At 40.3% G+C, this 13,761-nt stretch overlaps 1 protein-coding gene across 1 annotated transcript in view; it reads left to right on the top strand.

Annotated features, from left to right (window-relative positions):
* The first annotated feature begins 12,014 nt into the window (after nt 1–12,014).
* LOC112215362 (LIM zinc-binding domain-containing Nebulette-like) overlaps nt 12,015–13,761 on the top strand; it is an 82,306-nt gene continuing 80,559 nt past the window's right edge. Inside the window, exon 1 of the mRNA XM_024374340.2 lies at nt 12,015–12,377. Within this exon, the coding sequence (XP_024230108.1) occupies nt 12,309–12,377 (69 nt within the window). The 5' untranslated portion in view covers nt 12,015–12,308. The remainder of the gene's footprint in view (nt 12,378–13,761) is intronic.

Below are 13,761 nucleotides of genomic sequence, written 5' to 3' on the forward strand. Positions count from 1 at the left end.
ACCTTGACAGAGCTTGAAGAATTATGAAAATACATTGAACAAAAATATAAACACAACATGCAAAAATGTCAAAGATTTTACTGAGTTACAGTTCATATAAGGAAATCAGTCAATTGAAATAAATCCATTAGGCCCAAATCTATGTATTTCACATGACTGGGAATGCAGATATGCAAAGATACCTTTTTTAAAAAAAATCTGAAAAAGTTGGCAAAAAGTGTGGCATGGGCCCTCAAATACCTTTTGTTTATCCCATGTGTGTGTTGTTTTTAGTCCTAGTCGCACTGCTAGGTTTTATCTTGGCCAGATCGCAGTTGTAAATGAGAACTTGTTCTCATCTGGCCTACCTGGTGAAATAAAAAATCCTCAAAGTTCTACAACTGTACCATTGAGAGCATTTTGACTGGCTCCATCAGTGCCTGGTATGGCCCTCGATCACATGGTGCTACGGAGGGTGGTGCGGACAGCTCAGTACATCACTGGGGCTGAGCTCCCTGCCATCCAGGACATCTATATGAGGTGGTGTGGTAGGAAAATCGTTAAAGACTCCAACCAGCCAAGCCATAGACTTTTTTCTCTGCTTCCGCACGACAAGCGATACCAGTGCATCAAGTCTGGCATCAACAGGCTCTTGAGCAGCTTCTATCCCCAAGCAATGAGACAGATGAATAGCTAACAAAATAGCTACATGGACTGTGTTAACCTTGTAACTTTCTTGACCTTTTAATTTTTTTGCATTTTCTCTATGCACACACACAATCATTTGATCACTCACACATAATATGCACATACATTTATACTGACTGTACACACACACACACACACTCAAGCTGCTGCCACTCTGTTTATCTTAAATCCTGTTGCCTAGTCACCTTACCCCTATACATATCTACCTCCATCATTCCAGTATCCCTGCACATTGTAAATATTGTATTGGAACTGACCCTGTATATAGTATGCTTACTTACATATTGTGTTCTTATTTCTCGTGGGTTTTTGCTTCTTCTAGTATAACGTTATTGATTATTGAATTGTTGGGTTTTGAGTTTGCTAGAAAGGCATTTCACTGTACTTGTGCATGTGACATAAAAACTTGAAACTTGTCACACTGCAAAAGTCAAATTGTGGTCATCTCCTTCGCATAGAGTTGATCAGGCTGTTGATTGTGGCTTGTGGAATGTTGTCTCACCCCTCTTCAATGGCTGTGCGGAGTTGCTGGATATTGGTGGGAACTGGAACACGCTGTCGTACACGTCGAACCAAAGCATCCCAAACATGCTCAATGGGTGACATGTCTGGTGAGTATGCAGGCCATGGAAGAACTGGGACATTTTTAGCTTCAAGGAATTGTGGACAGATCCTTGTGACATGGGGCCTTGCATTATCATGCTGAAAAGTGAGGTGTTGGTGATGGATGAATGGCATGACAATGGGCCTCAGGGTCTTGTAACGAAATCTCTATGACAGTTTCTGACAGTTTCTGCAGAAAGTATTTGGTTGTGCAAACCCACAGTTTCATCAGCTGTCTGGGTGGCTGGTCTCAGACAATCCAGTAGGGGAAGAAGCTGGATGTGGAGGTCCTAGGCTGGCGTGGTTACACTGTGCCTAAAATGACGTTGGAGGCGGTTTATGGTAGATAAATTAACATTAAATTCTCTGGCAACAGCATGCCAATTTAACACTCCCTTAGAAATTGAGATATCTGTGGCATTGTGTGTTGTGTGATAAAACTGCACATTTTAGAGTGGTCTTTTATTGTCCCCAGCACAAGGTGCACCTCTGTAATGATCATGCTGTTTAATCAGTTTCTTGATATGCCACACCTGGCAGGTGGATGGATTATCTTGGCAATGGTAAAATGCTCACTAACAGGGATGTAAACATATTTGTGCACAACATTTTTGAGAAATAAGATATTTGTGCATATGGAACATTTCTGGGATCTTTTAATTTAGCTCATGAAACATGGGACCAACACTTTACATGCTTTGTTTATATTTCTGTAATGAACTAATGTTGCACAACACAGTTGTATAAAGCTTTTAGGGTGGGTTGCACCCACATGGTTTAAATTAATCTATGATTAGAGCTAATGTAGGTTTTGTAAATCTAGGTTTATAATTAAGCAGAGATTTGTTGTACCACTTAATTTTTATGAATTTAAATTCCTCAGGTATGTCCTCCTCAGTCTCCTGCCAAAGTTATACAGAACTGCTACTGCAATAATGATTGTCAGTGTAGTGTCCATCTTCGTGCGGAGCCCCTCCTGTAGGCACTGTAATAAAGAAAAAAAAATCCACACTCCAAAAACTCTGAGACATCTTGTCAGGATATGAGATGTGTTGTATTCTCTCTCTTCAGATGTCTGGTGGTTTAAAAAGGGAAGGCTAAGGTACCACAGGACAGGCATATCCATTGTCACAGAATAGTTCTCCATTCTCGCCACCAGGGTTGGTAATAGGAATGTGTGTACAGTCTATTGCCCCTAGTACACCTGGGAATCTAGCTGTCTTGTAAAATCCAGCTGCTGTTTTCTCTGTAGGATTGAACCTTATGTACTGATTCTTCAGACTGGCAATAGCACTGGACACTCTGATTACAATCCTCCAGACAGTTGACTTGTGGAATCCAAAAAGGTCCCCATCCACCATCTGGAAACATCCAGTTGCATAGAAGCGTAGGGCCACCAAGAGCTGAAGTAGTGGGGGTACAGCTGCGTTCCTATCACTCCCATGCTTAATGGTTGATCCAACCTTTCTTTCCAGTTGCATTACAGAGTCCTTGGAGAAGCAGTATCTCCTTGAAAACTCATCATTATCATAAAATTCAACAGGATTTAACCTGTTTCTAAATATTCTCTGAGGAACTCTATCGTTTTGGTCTCTCTGCAGTAGATATGCTGCCATTTTAGCAGTTAAAGCATATCAAGTGGCAGTTTAGAATTAATCTCCAATCTAAATGTATATTCTTTTTTTTTATTGAGCATTAGGTGTAAAATCTATCTAGGTTTAAAGTGAAAACAACTTATATTAGAGGAAGGATTTAATTGAACTATGATTAATTTAAAACTAAGTTTAACATTTGGTGCAACATGATTAATAGATTAACCTTGATTTAACCTAGTTTAAGAGTTAATCCATGTTGGTGCAACCCACCCTTAGAGATTTACCTAAGAAGGCTCACAGCTGTAATTGCTGCCAAAGATGTTTCTGACATGTATTGACTCAGAGACATGATTACTTATTCAACGACTATAAGTTAGTTATTTAATTCTATTCATCTTTTAAAAAATGTAATTTAAAAAAAGTATTCCACTTTAACATTCAAGAGTATTTTATGAAGATTGTTGACAATTAAGTAAAGTTTAATCCCATTTTGTAACAATAAAATGTAACAAACCAAGTGTTATGAATACATTTGCAAGGCACTGTACACACAGTACGTTGTTTTTCATTTGACAATAACTTTTGTCTTGTTATGTATGTATTGTTGATCACTTGTTGTGTTAAATGTAGTGAAACATTGGTTCAATTATATATGGTAATAGAGGGAGATTGGGGGATAAGGACACTTTGCCCCTTGTAAAAGATGAGCTACCTGTCTGTCAAATGCATGTTATCTTGTAATAGCAAAGACATCCTTTTTAATTAGTACGCACAGTTGGTGCTGGACAGACCAAAGGACCTTATAGAAGAAGAGACAAAGAAGGCAAAATATTGGATAATGCTCCTAGTATGAGTAAATATGCCTTTCATACGCTATTTAATGGGTTTTTATAGTGGTAATGTAACAATAGTTATTGCCCAACCAAAAGGCTAGTCAAGGTCTACAGTGGGAGGGGGCAGAGAAGAAACAAGGATTTCTGTAACTGACTGAACCAATCAAGTGTAATACCCACTGCGTTCGGACCAGCCAGGAAATAGGTGTCATCTTATGCTATTTATACCGTTCTGCAGCGTTTCACGTTTTGGATAATGGTTAGGGACTGTACATTTCGCACATTGTGTGTAGAATTGGATATTTTCACATTTTATTTTTACGCTCTTACGTAATTTATGGTTAACTGCATGTTAGGAATGCGTTTGCAAACACAACCATACAACCGCGTTGCATGCTGGGAATAAAGTTGAATATTCATGAACTGAAAAAAATACAAGCGTTTGCATTGGCTAGTAAAGTAAATTAGCGAAATACAAATTCGGTTTCGTTGTTAGTGGGGATAAATTGACGGCTTGACCTTTACATATGGTTCTGGGTTTAGTTCGTTTTTGGGAGATTTAATGCAAGCAAATATTTGACTATATATTGTTTTCTGAGGTTACAACTATTAAGTTTTACAAGGTGTGTGATAATATAAATATCCGTCTATGCAAGTTACGTGAAACCGGTTACTTCTATTTTCCAAAAGACCAAATCAAAATCAAAATCAAATCAAATTTATTTATATAGCCCTTCGTACATCAGCTGATATCTCAAAGTGCTGTACAGAAACCCAGCCTAAAACCCCAAACAGCAAGCAATGCAGGTGTAGAAGCACGACCAAGACCAAATCAAATTCTGTAGAGAGCGGATTGGGGTCCATATCAAGCACTCCTGACTGACAATTATGAATCGTATGAACCCACTGCAATCTGACCAGTTGAGAGTCCAATGCTTTGCCATGCATATTTATAAATGGACATGGGACGCATATAGTTCGTTTTTCGTCATGGTTGGTGAAATTGTAAAAACCAGTATGGAAACTACATATTTGTTCCACCATTGCATTTAGTACAATTATTGCTAGCTGAAATTGATACAATATTGTTTTGAAATATTTGTGATCTATTATTTGGAGAACTTGACAGTGCATTAGAAATAAGCCCCTACCATAGACAGCCGAGACATCATAAGGCACACGTTGAATTGAATAGCAGAACAGACTTCGTGAACTATCACAATGAATTCCCAACTTTTTTAATGCAATTTTTCCGAGATATATAAATAAGAAGGTGCCGTATTTGAGTTGTTGAACGAAACAGATAATGTAACCGACTGACGTATACGATGTATCAGACTCAATTATTTTACCATTATCAGCCACTCGGGAGCGCACCATTACCGTGTTATTTCTGAGAACACTGGTTTCTAGCGTCTCTGGCATTATCACTATCATGGGCTACAGTGCTGTGTCATGAGTGATGAGTCAAATGACAAATTAACATTTTAGGAACAGGTGGCTTAAAATAATATAGGGATAGACTTTGCTTTGCCTTGATTTTCAATAGGTTATAATATAACATCTTAGTAGGCCCTTGCCATGCTGCATCCTCTTCCATGGCTTGGATCCTGCTGCCTGTTACAATCAGTAGGCCTATCTATTCCTCAATAACCTCTATTTACCATAACACTTCATGGATTGACTTCTGCTCTTATATCACTTTAGGACCTCACAGGATTAATCTTGTACAGCTCTCTCTGTCGAACTGTCTGGTTTCTCCACTACTATTAACCATGTTGACCAATCAATCAGCTCTGGTCCCAGAGACCCACAAGGTGTTTAAGGCTTTTTTCCCAGCCCTAAAATAACTGATTTTCCGCAAAAAGGCCTGCATGTCACGTATTTCTGTAGGACCAGGGTTGGGGAAGACTGGATTATACAATCTGATGACAAACAGCGAGCTTTTACTGTACCAGTGAGTTACGGTGACCTCATCTTCTGTGATGCTTTATTGGATGCATCACTATATTATGAGCTGTGACGTGGACATAAATTGGAGTTGTGTGACATTGTATGGTTGGACTAGTGTCATAAGAAAGATCCAATGTAAATTCCATGATTGCAAATCACTGATGAGCATTTTATTATCCCCACCAGACACTGTCCACCAAAGGATCATTAATTTGATTCTGCAGCACAAAGACGTGTCCCTGCAATGCTTCATCCCAGCGATGGAGTTTGTTTTTCTTCTGGATCCTGCTGGAAAGCTACTGGGTAGGTAAGCTTTTACACACCTCGTTAATTTTAATCAAGGTTCTAATGAGCAGTAGAATCATGTGTCCTAGCTAAGGGTTGGGGAGAAAGCTTGCAGGAGGGTACCTCTTCAGAAGGAGGGATGGGTAAACCTAGACTACACATTTCCTTCATCTGAGAAGTTGTGGTGTAGGCTTATTAAGATTATATGAAAAGGTGTTCAAAACTTATAAATCGACACCACTTTCATGCAAGTCCTAACTAATCACTGTGATTTATTTTCTCAGTGGAAGCTAATGAATTTCATGCTTAAAGATAAGGGTGACTTCATCTGCTCGTAGGAAATGGGGAAGTGGGAAGTCCGACATGAATGTGTTCACCTTCCATTGAAGTCCGAAAAATAAGATTGTAGCAAGATAGCTAATACTAAAGTTAGCTAGCTTGCTTAAACTAGCAACATTCTCCACATTGATAAGGTTGCAATTGTCAAATAATGATTTGTTGTCATCTTTTGGTTTAAAGGGTAAAGGTCAGTGGTGAAACGTCACAACTCTGCAACTTGAGTAGGATAACAACATTTTCTCAGAGGTCCTCACTTGAAGGGTCGTTCAAGTGAAATGATCCGCTGGGAACAGTCCTTGCTATCTGGGATTCTTGGGACATCCCTACACCATTGAAGTAGAAATTGAAAATGGTTAAGTACGGGTTATGATTAAGGTTAGGTTTAGGGTTGGAGTTGGGACATCCCAGTGAACTACGAGCTTCCGATAACACGTGAACGTGGAATTTAGACCTGGAACAAAGTTAGTATATTCTTTATAGTTTACTCTTTTATTTAATATGGTTATAAACTTCTATGTACGTTGCTACTCTATTGCTGTTTTGCTGCAGGATACATAGTTTAATAATTCCACTCAAGATGTAGCTAGCTTCATGCCCTGCCTTTGTACACACAGTACGTTGTTTTCATTTGACAATAACTTTTCTCCAGATATAGGCTATAAAAAATATATATTCTCCTTGTAGATATCTTGTGTGATTTCTAGTGAAAAATTGGTTAAACAAGTCAATGTATATGGCAATAGAGGAGGGAGATTGAAGGATAAGGACACTTTAGACAAGCTTAAACAACACCTACCTATCTGTCTAGTGCGTTATGTTAAGGGATAATCAATGAGGGGCTATTCGTTCTATGGAAAATAATGAACAACGTGGAAGATGTGCCCCACGACTTGCTAGCGGAGTGGAACTGACCTTCCACGGAGTTGCATTATTTTCCAAATAATGCAAGGGCCCCGAGAAATAGACTTGCTAGTTTAGCTAACAAACCCATTAAAAAATAAAATTCAACAATGCCAATGATGTTTTCAACTGCCAATCTATACCTTTGCTATTAGAATAATTTTTATACATGTATATATTTTTATTTTATTTATATACATATACAGTACCAGTCAAATGTGTGGACGCACCAACTTATTCAATGTTTTTTCTTTATTTTTACTATTTTCTTCATTGTATAATAATAGTGAAGACATGAAAACTATGGGGGAAAAAAGCTCATCAAAATATATTTTATATTTGAGATTTTTCAAAGTAGCCACCCTTTGCCTTGATGACAGCTTTGCACACTCTTGGTATTCTCTCAACCAGCTTCATGAGGTAGTCACCTGGAATGCTTTTCCAACAGTCTTGAAGGAGTTCCCACATATGCTGAGCACTTGTTGGCTGCTTTTCCTTCACTCTGCGGTCCAAGTCATCCCAAACCATCTCAATTGGGTAGAGGTTGGGTGATTGTGGAGGCCAGGTCATCTCATGCAGGACTCAATCACTCTCCTTCTTGGTCAAATAGTCCTTACACAGCCCGGAGGTATGTTTTGGGTCATTGTCCTGTTGAAAACAAGTGATAGTCCCACTAATCACAAATCAGATCGGATGGCATATTGCTGCAGCATACTGTTGTAGCCATGCTTGTTAAGTCTGCCTTGAATTCTAAATATATCACTGACAGTGTCACCAGCAAAGCACCCCTTACACCATCACACCACCTCCTCCGTGCTTCACGGTGGGAACCACACATGCGGAGATCATCCGTTCACCTACTCTACATCTCAGAAAGACATGGCTGTCTCAAATTTGGACTCATCAGACCAAAGGACAGATTTCCACCGGTCTAATGTCCATTGCTCCTGTTTCTTGACCCAAGCTCATCTCTTCTTCTAATTGATGTCCTTTTTGTAACAATTTGACCATGAAGGCCTGATTTCACGCGGTCTCCTCAGACACATCGCAACATCAACTGTTCAGTTACTCTGTGAAGCATTTATTTGGGCTGCAATCTGAGTTGCAGTTAATTGGTGATGTCTGAGGCTGGTAACTCTAATGAACTTCTCCTCTGCATCAGAGGTAACTCTGGGTCTTCCTTTCCTGTGGCGGTCCTCATGAGAGCCAGTTTCATCATAACGCCTTTTGGTTTTGTGACTGCACTGAAGAAACTTTCAAAGTTCATAACATTTTCTGGATTGACTGACCGTCATGTCTTAAAGTAATAATGGACTGTCATTTCTCTTTGCTTATTTGAGCTGCTCTTATCATAATATGGAATTGGTCTTTTACCAAATAGGGATATATATATAAAAAAAGTCAGTAAAAAAAAGAAACGTCCCATTTTCAGGACCCTGTCTTTCAAAGATCATTTGTAAAAATCCAAATAACTTCACATTTCTTCATTGTAAAGGGTTTAAACACTGTTTCCCATGCTTGTTCAATGAACCATAAACAATTAAAGAACATTCACCTTTGTAACGGTCATTAAGACACTAACTGCTTACAGATGGTAGGCGATTAAGGTCACAGTTATGAAAACTTAGGACACTAAAGAGCCCTTTCTACTGACTCTGAAAAACACCAAAAGAAAGATGCCCAGGGTCCCTGCTCATCTGCGTGAACATGCCTTAGGCATGCTGCAAGGAGGCATGAGGACTGCAGATGTGGCCAGGGCAATAAATGGCAATGTCCGTACTGTGAGACAGCGCTACAGGGAGACAGGACGAACAGCTGATCAACACCTGCACAGGATCGGTACATCTGAACGTCACACCTGCGGGACAGGTACAGGATGGTAACAACAACTGCCCGAGTTACATCAGGAATGCACAATCCCTCCATCAGTGCTCAGACTGTCCACGTCATGGTCTGGGGTGGTGTGTAACAGCATAATCTGACTGAGCTTGTTGTCATTGCAGGCCATCTCAACGCTGTGCATTATAGGGAAGACATCCTCCTTCCTCATGTGGTACCCTTCCTGCAGGCTCATCCTGACATGACCCTCCAGCATAATGCTACCTGCCATACTGCTTGTTCTGTGTGTGATTTCCTGCAAGACAGGAATGTCAGTGTTCTGCCATGGCCAGCGAAGAACCCGGATCTCAATCCCATTGAGCACGTCTGGGACCTGTTGGATCAGAGGGTGAGGGCCATTCCCCCCAGAAATGTCCAGGAACTTGCAGGTGCCGTGGTGGAAGAGTGGGGTAACATCTCACAGCAAGAACTTGCAAATCTGGTGCAGTCCATGAGGAGGAGATGCACTGCAGTACTTAATGCAGCTGGTGGCCACACCAGATACTGACTGCTACTTTTGATTTTGACCCCCCTTTGTTCAGGGACACATTATTCCATTTCTGTTAGTCACATGTCTGTGGAACTTGTTCAGTTTATGTCTCAGTTGTTGAATCTTGTTATGTTCATACAAATATTTACACATGTTAAGTTTCCTGAAAATAAACGCAGTTGACAGTGAGAGGACGTTTCTTTTTTTGCTGCAGTTTGTGTGTGTGTATACCACCCCTACCTTGTCACAACACAACTCATTGGCTCAAATGCATTAAGAAGGAAAGAAATTCCACAAATGAATTTTTAACAAGGCACACCTGTGCATTGAAATCCATTCCTGGCGACTACCTCAAGAAGCTGGTTGAGAGAATGCCAATAGTGTGCAAAGCTGTCATCAAGGCAAAAGGTGGCTGCTTAGAAGAATCTCAAATATAAAATATATTTAGATTTGTTTCACACTTTTTTTGGTTGCTTCGTGATTCTGTTATTTCATCGTTTTGATGTCTTCACTATTATTCTACAATGTAGAAAATAGTAAAATAAAGAAAAACCCTGGAATGAGTAGGTGTGTCCAAACTTTTGACTGGTACTGATAGTATTCAGACGCTTTGCTATGAGACTCGAAATTGAGCTCAGGTGCACAGGTGGACTCCAACTTGATTGGAGTCCACCTGGGGTAAATTCAATTGATTGGACATGATTGTGTCGAGTCACAGATCTGGGGAAGGGTACCAAAACATTTCTGCAGCATTGAAGGTCCTCAAGAACACAGGGGCCTCCATCTGTCTTAAATGGAAAAAGTTTGGAACCACCAAGACTCTTCCTCTAGAGCTGGCCACCTGGCTGAACTGAGCAATCGGGGGAGAAGGGCTTTGGTCAGGGAGGTGACCAAGAACCCGATGGTCACTCTGACAGAGCCCTAGAGTTCCTCTGTGGAGATGGGAGAAACTTCCAGAAGGACAACCATCTCTGTAGCACGCCACAAATCAGGCCTTTATGGTAGAGTGATCAGACGGAAGCCAGTCCTCAGTAAAAGGCACATGACAGCCTGCTTGGAGTTTGCCAAAAGGCACCTAAAGACTCTCAGACCATGAGAAACAAGTTTCTATGGCCTGATGAAACCAAGGTTGGATGTGCAGCAACACTCCCCATCCAACCTGACAGAGCTTGAGAGGATTTGCAGAGAATAATGGGAGAAACTCCCCAAATGCACATGTACCAAGCTTGTAGCATCATACCCAAGAGGACTTGATGCTGTAATCGCTGCCAAAGGTGCTACAACAAAGTACTGAGTAAAGGGTCTGAATACTTATGTAAATGTAATATTTCCGTATTTTTATTTGATTTCTTTTTAAAAACCTCCTTTTGCTTTTTTGCTATGGGGTATTGTGTGTAGATTGATGAGCAAAAAAAAAAACATTGAATCCATTTCAGAATAAGGCTGTAACAAATTGTGGGGAAAGTCAAGGGTTCTGAATACTTTCCGAAGCCACTGTGGGTGTTCCTCTTGCCCAGATGTGTTACTGCCGTGTGAATAGTGATGGAAATGGCATCTTCCATGGATCTGTTGGAGCGGTAGGGAAATTGGAGTGGGTCCAGTGTGCCTGGCATGCACTCCCCAAATGATTGAAACACAGGTCAGCCTGTTACAATCAATGGGCCTCTCTATTCCTCAAGAACCTCTATTTCCCATAACACTTCATTGATTGACTGCTGCTGTTATGTCACTTCAGGACAGACCTGTGGGGTGGAAATGGTTTGCAGTCGACCATAATGAGAGAGTGAGTAATTTGGTATGGGTATTGTACTGAAAATGTTTTTAAAATGGGAAATTATTGCAAATTACAAATGCACATGGGGATGCACACCCACTTTTTCAAGTGGTTTGTTGTGAATGGGATTTCTAGATCTGTTGTGTATGTGGTCGTGCGTATATTTCGTGACTAACTTGCACTCATACAAACAAAAGTCTCAGTATGGGATCCTTTGATCTTCTTCCCACTGAATTTGTTATGTAATGCTGCCAGTCTCTTTGTCTTCACACAAATTACCATGGGACATTTTCTGCCTGTGCTCATGTTTCAGTTGTGCTGCTGGTCCACAGATTTAGGATTGTCATGGATGATGTAAACAAAAAAGGATGGTTCTACAGAGAATTATGAGTCTTTTTTAAATGAAAAGATTGCAAAGTAAAAGATATAGAATGAAGGATTGTGAAGATAACCGTTCATGGGATGCTTGGTCATTGACACAACATAAACAAGTCAAAATTGCTTATCTTTGGTTGCCTACGACAACAATTTTAGCCTACCCATCAGCTTTCAACAGTACATTAAATTGAATAGGCTTATGTTGAATTTCATTTGCTGCCTAGTTTGGTCTCTCTCTCTCTCTCTCTCTCTCTCTCTCTCTCTCTCTCTCTCTCTCTCTCTCTCTCTCTCTCTCATACGGAACGCAGGAACATCATGTGGTCCTGGCTTGGCGCTGTCGCTGAATCAAGCAGCTTGGATCGTGGTAGGTGCTGTGTCACACAAGCAGACACAGTCACGTCTGTTCAATTGTAATGCGGCATCCACTCAGGACAGGATAGTGACTGTGCGAACTCTCAGAGACGCGCTACTTTGTTTATTTCTACCGACTTGACCTCGGGATGTGAAGTAAAGCTGTTACCAGATTTCAAATAACTATTTTCACACTAATACATTTGATTTATTGTCGCGGGGAATAAGACGCATATTTGAAAATGAACCCTCCGTGTGCGCGCTGTGGGAAAATTGTCTATCCGACGGAGAAAGTCAACTGCCTTGATAAGGTGAGATTATCACTATTTCAATGCACTCACATGATTATGTCTATATCAGAATTGACTACAGTGTATTTCAGCAGCCTGTTGGTGGATTTAAAAAAAACTTTGATTCAAACTTCTCTTTGGCCACATAGTCTAATTATACAAAACAGCGAGTGCACTGCTAAGCACGAAACCAGAATAGCCTACATTTATTTGACTATACCAAAAGTTTTTTAGTGTGGTTTTGCTTAGCTTGTGTTACTCTCATGATATGTGTATTACAATAGCATATCTATTGTAGTATACACTCTCAGAAAAAGGGTTCCATCTCCTATGGGGAAAGCTGAAGAACCATTTTAGGTTCTAGATAGCACCTTTTTCCCCCTAGGAGTGTTGGAGGATATTGATGGGATAGCCTACAAGTTTACCCTTTATCCCCTGAAGGACATATTCTCAGATTTGCTCAATAGGGAATGACTGGCATTTTCTTGCATCTGATCCTTTAATTTATTTTTACCTGCTCTTCCTTTTTGTACACTTGAACAAAATATGAATTCTGGTTTATGGTTGAATGTGGCCTACAACTAGTTAATTATCGATTTAATATCCACTTTGCATTATTTGCACTTGCACTTTGCATTATTTTTGTCTATGTCAGACCTAGGTCTATACTACCACTACTACTACTACTACTATTACAGTTTAATAATAAAAAGGTCCTTTAGGAGTGAGCGTCTTATGTCGAAGTTGTCAAACCCAACCCCTTTATCTTGACCCCTTTTGTAAACCATCAACCCTTGGCTCTACTTTTTCCGCAGGCCTACCCATTACCTAAACCCCAAACCATTGTCCTGGCCATATGGCCCTATGGAACCCATGTGGCCCACTTTCTGTGGACGTCAAACACACATTACATCACGCACATGCAATCCACGTGAACACATCATGTGGCGGAAAAAGAATCCATGGCGGAAACGCCAGTGGACAGTCGTAGCACCGGTATATCTGCAACCAAATGCATGTCCTATTGTAGGCCGACAGCTCAGAACCCTATACATCAGAGACATATATTCTCAGTAAAATTATTTACTCAATTTAGAATCAGTAATTTCCTCAGAATGAGTTGAAATAGATAACCTTTGTTTAGTTAATAAACCTTTCTTCTTGAGGACCTTATTAATTCACAAACTGGTCGATTCTGTTTAGAACAACTTGGTTGTGATAATAGAAATCTGGAATATCGGTCATCTCTGCGCCTCCCAGCTAATTGAGGGGTGGCAGGTAGCCTAGTGGTTAGAGCGTTGGGCCGATAACCAAAAGGTTTCTAGATCAAATCCCGAGCTGACAAGGTACAAATCTGTCGTTCTGCCCTTGAACAAGGCAGTTAACCCACTGTTCCTAGACGGTC

This window comes from Oncorhynchus tshawytscha, linkage group LG16 (assembly GCF_018296145.1).
Source record: "Oncorhynchus tshawytscha isolate Ot180627B linkage group LG16, Otsh_v2.0, whole genome shotgun sequence".
In the NCBI taxonomy this organism is placed as follows: domain Eukaryota; kingdom Metazoa; phylum Chordata; class Actinopteri; order Salmoniformes; family Salmonidae; genus Oncorhynchus; species Oncorhynchus tshawytscha.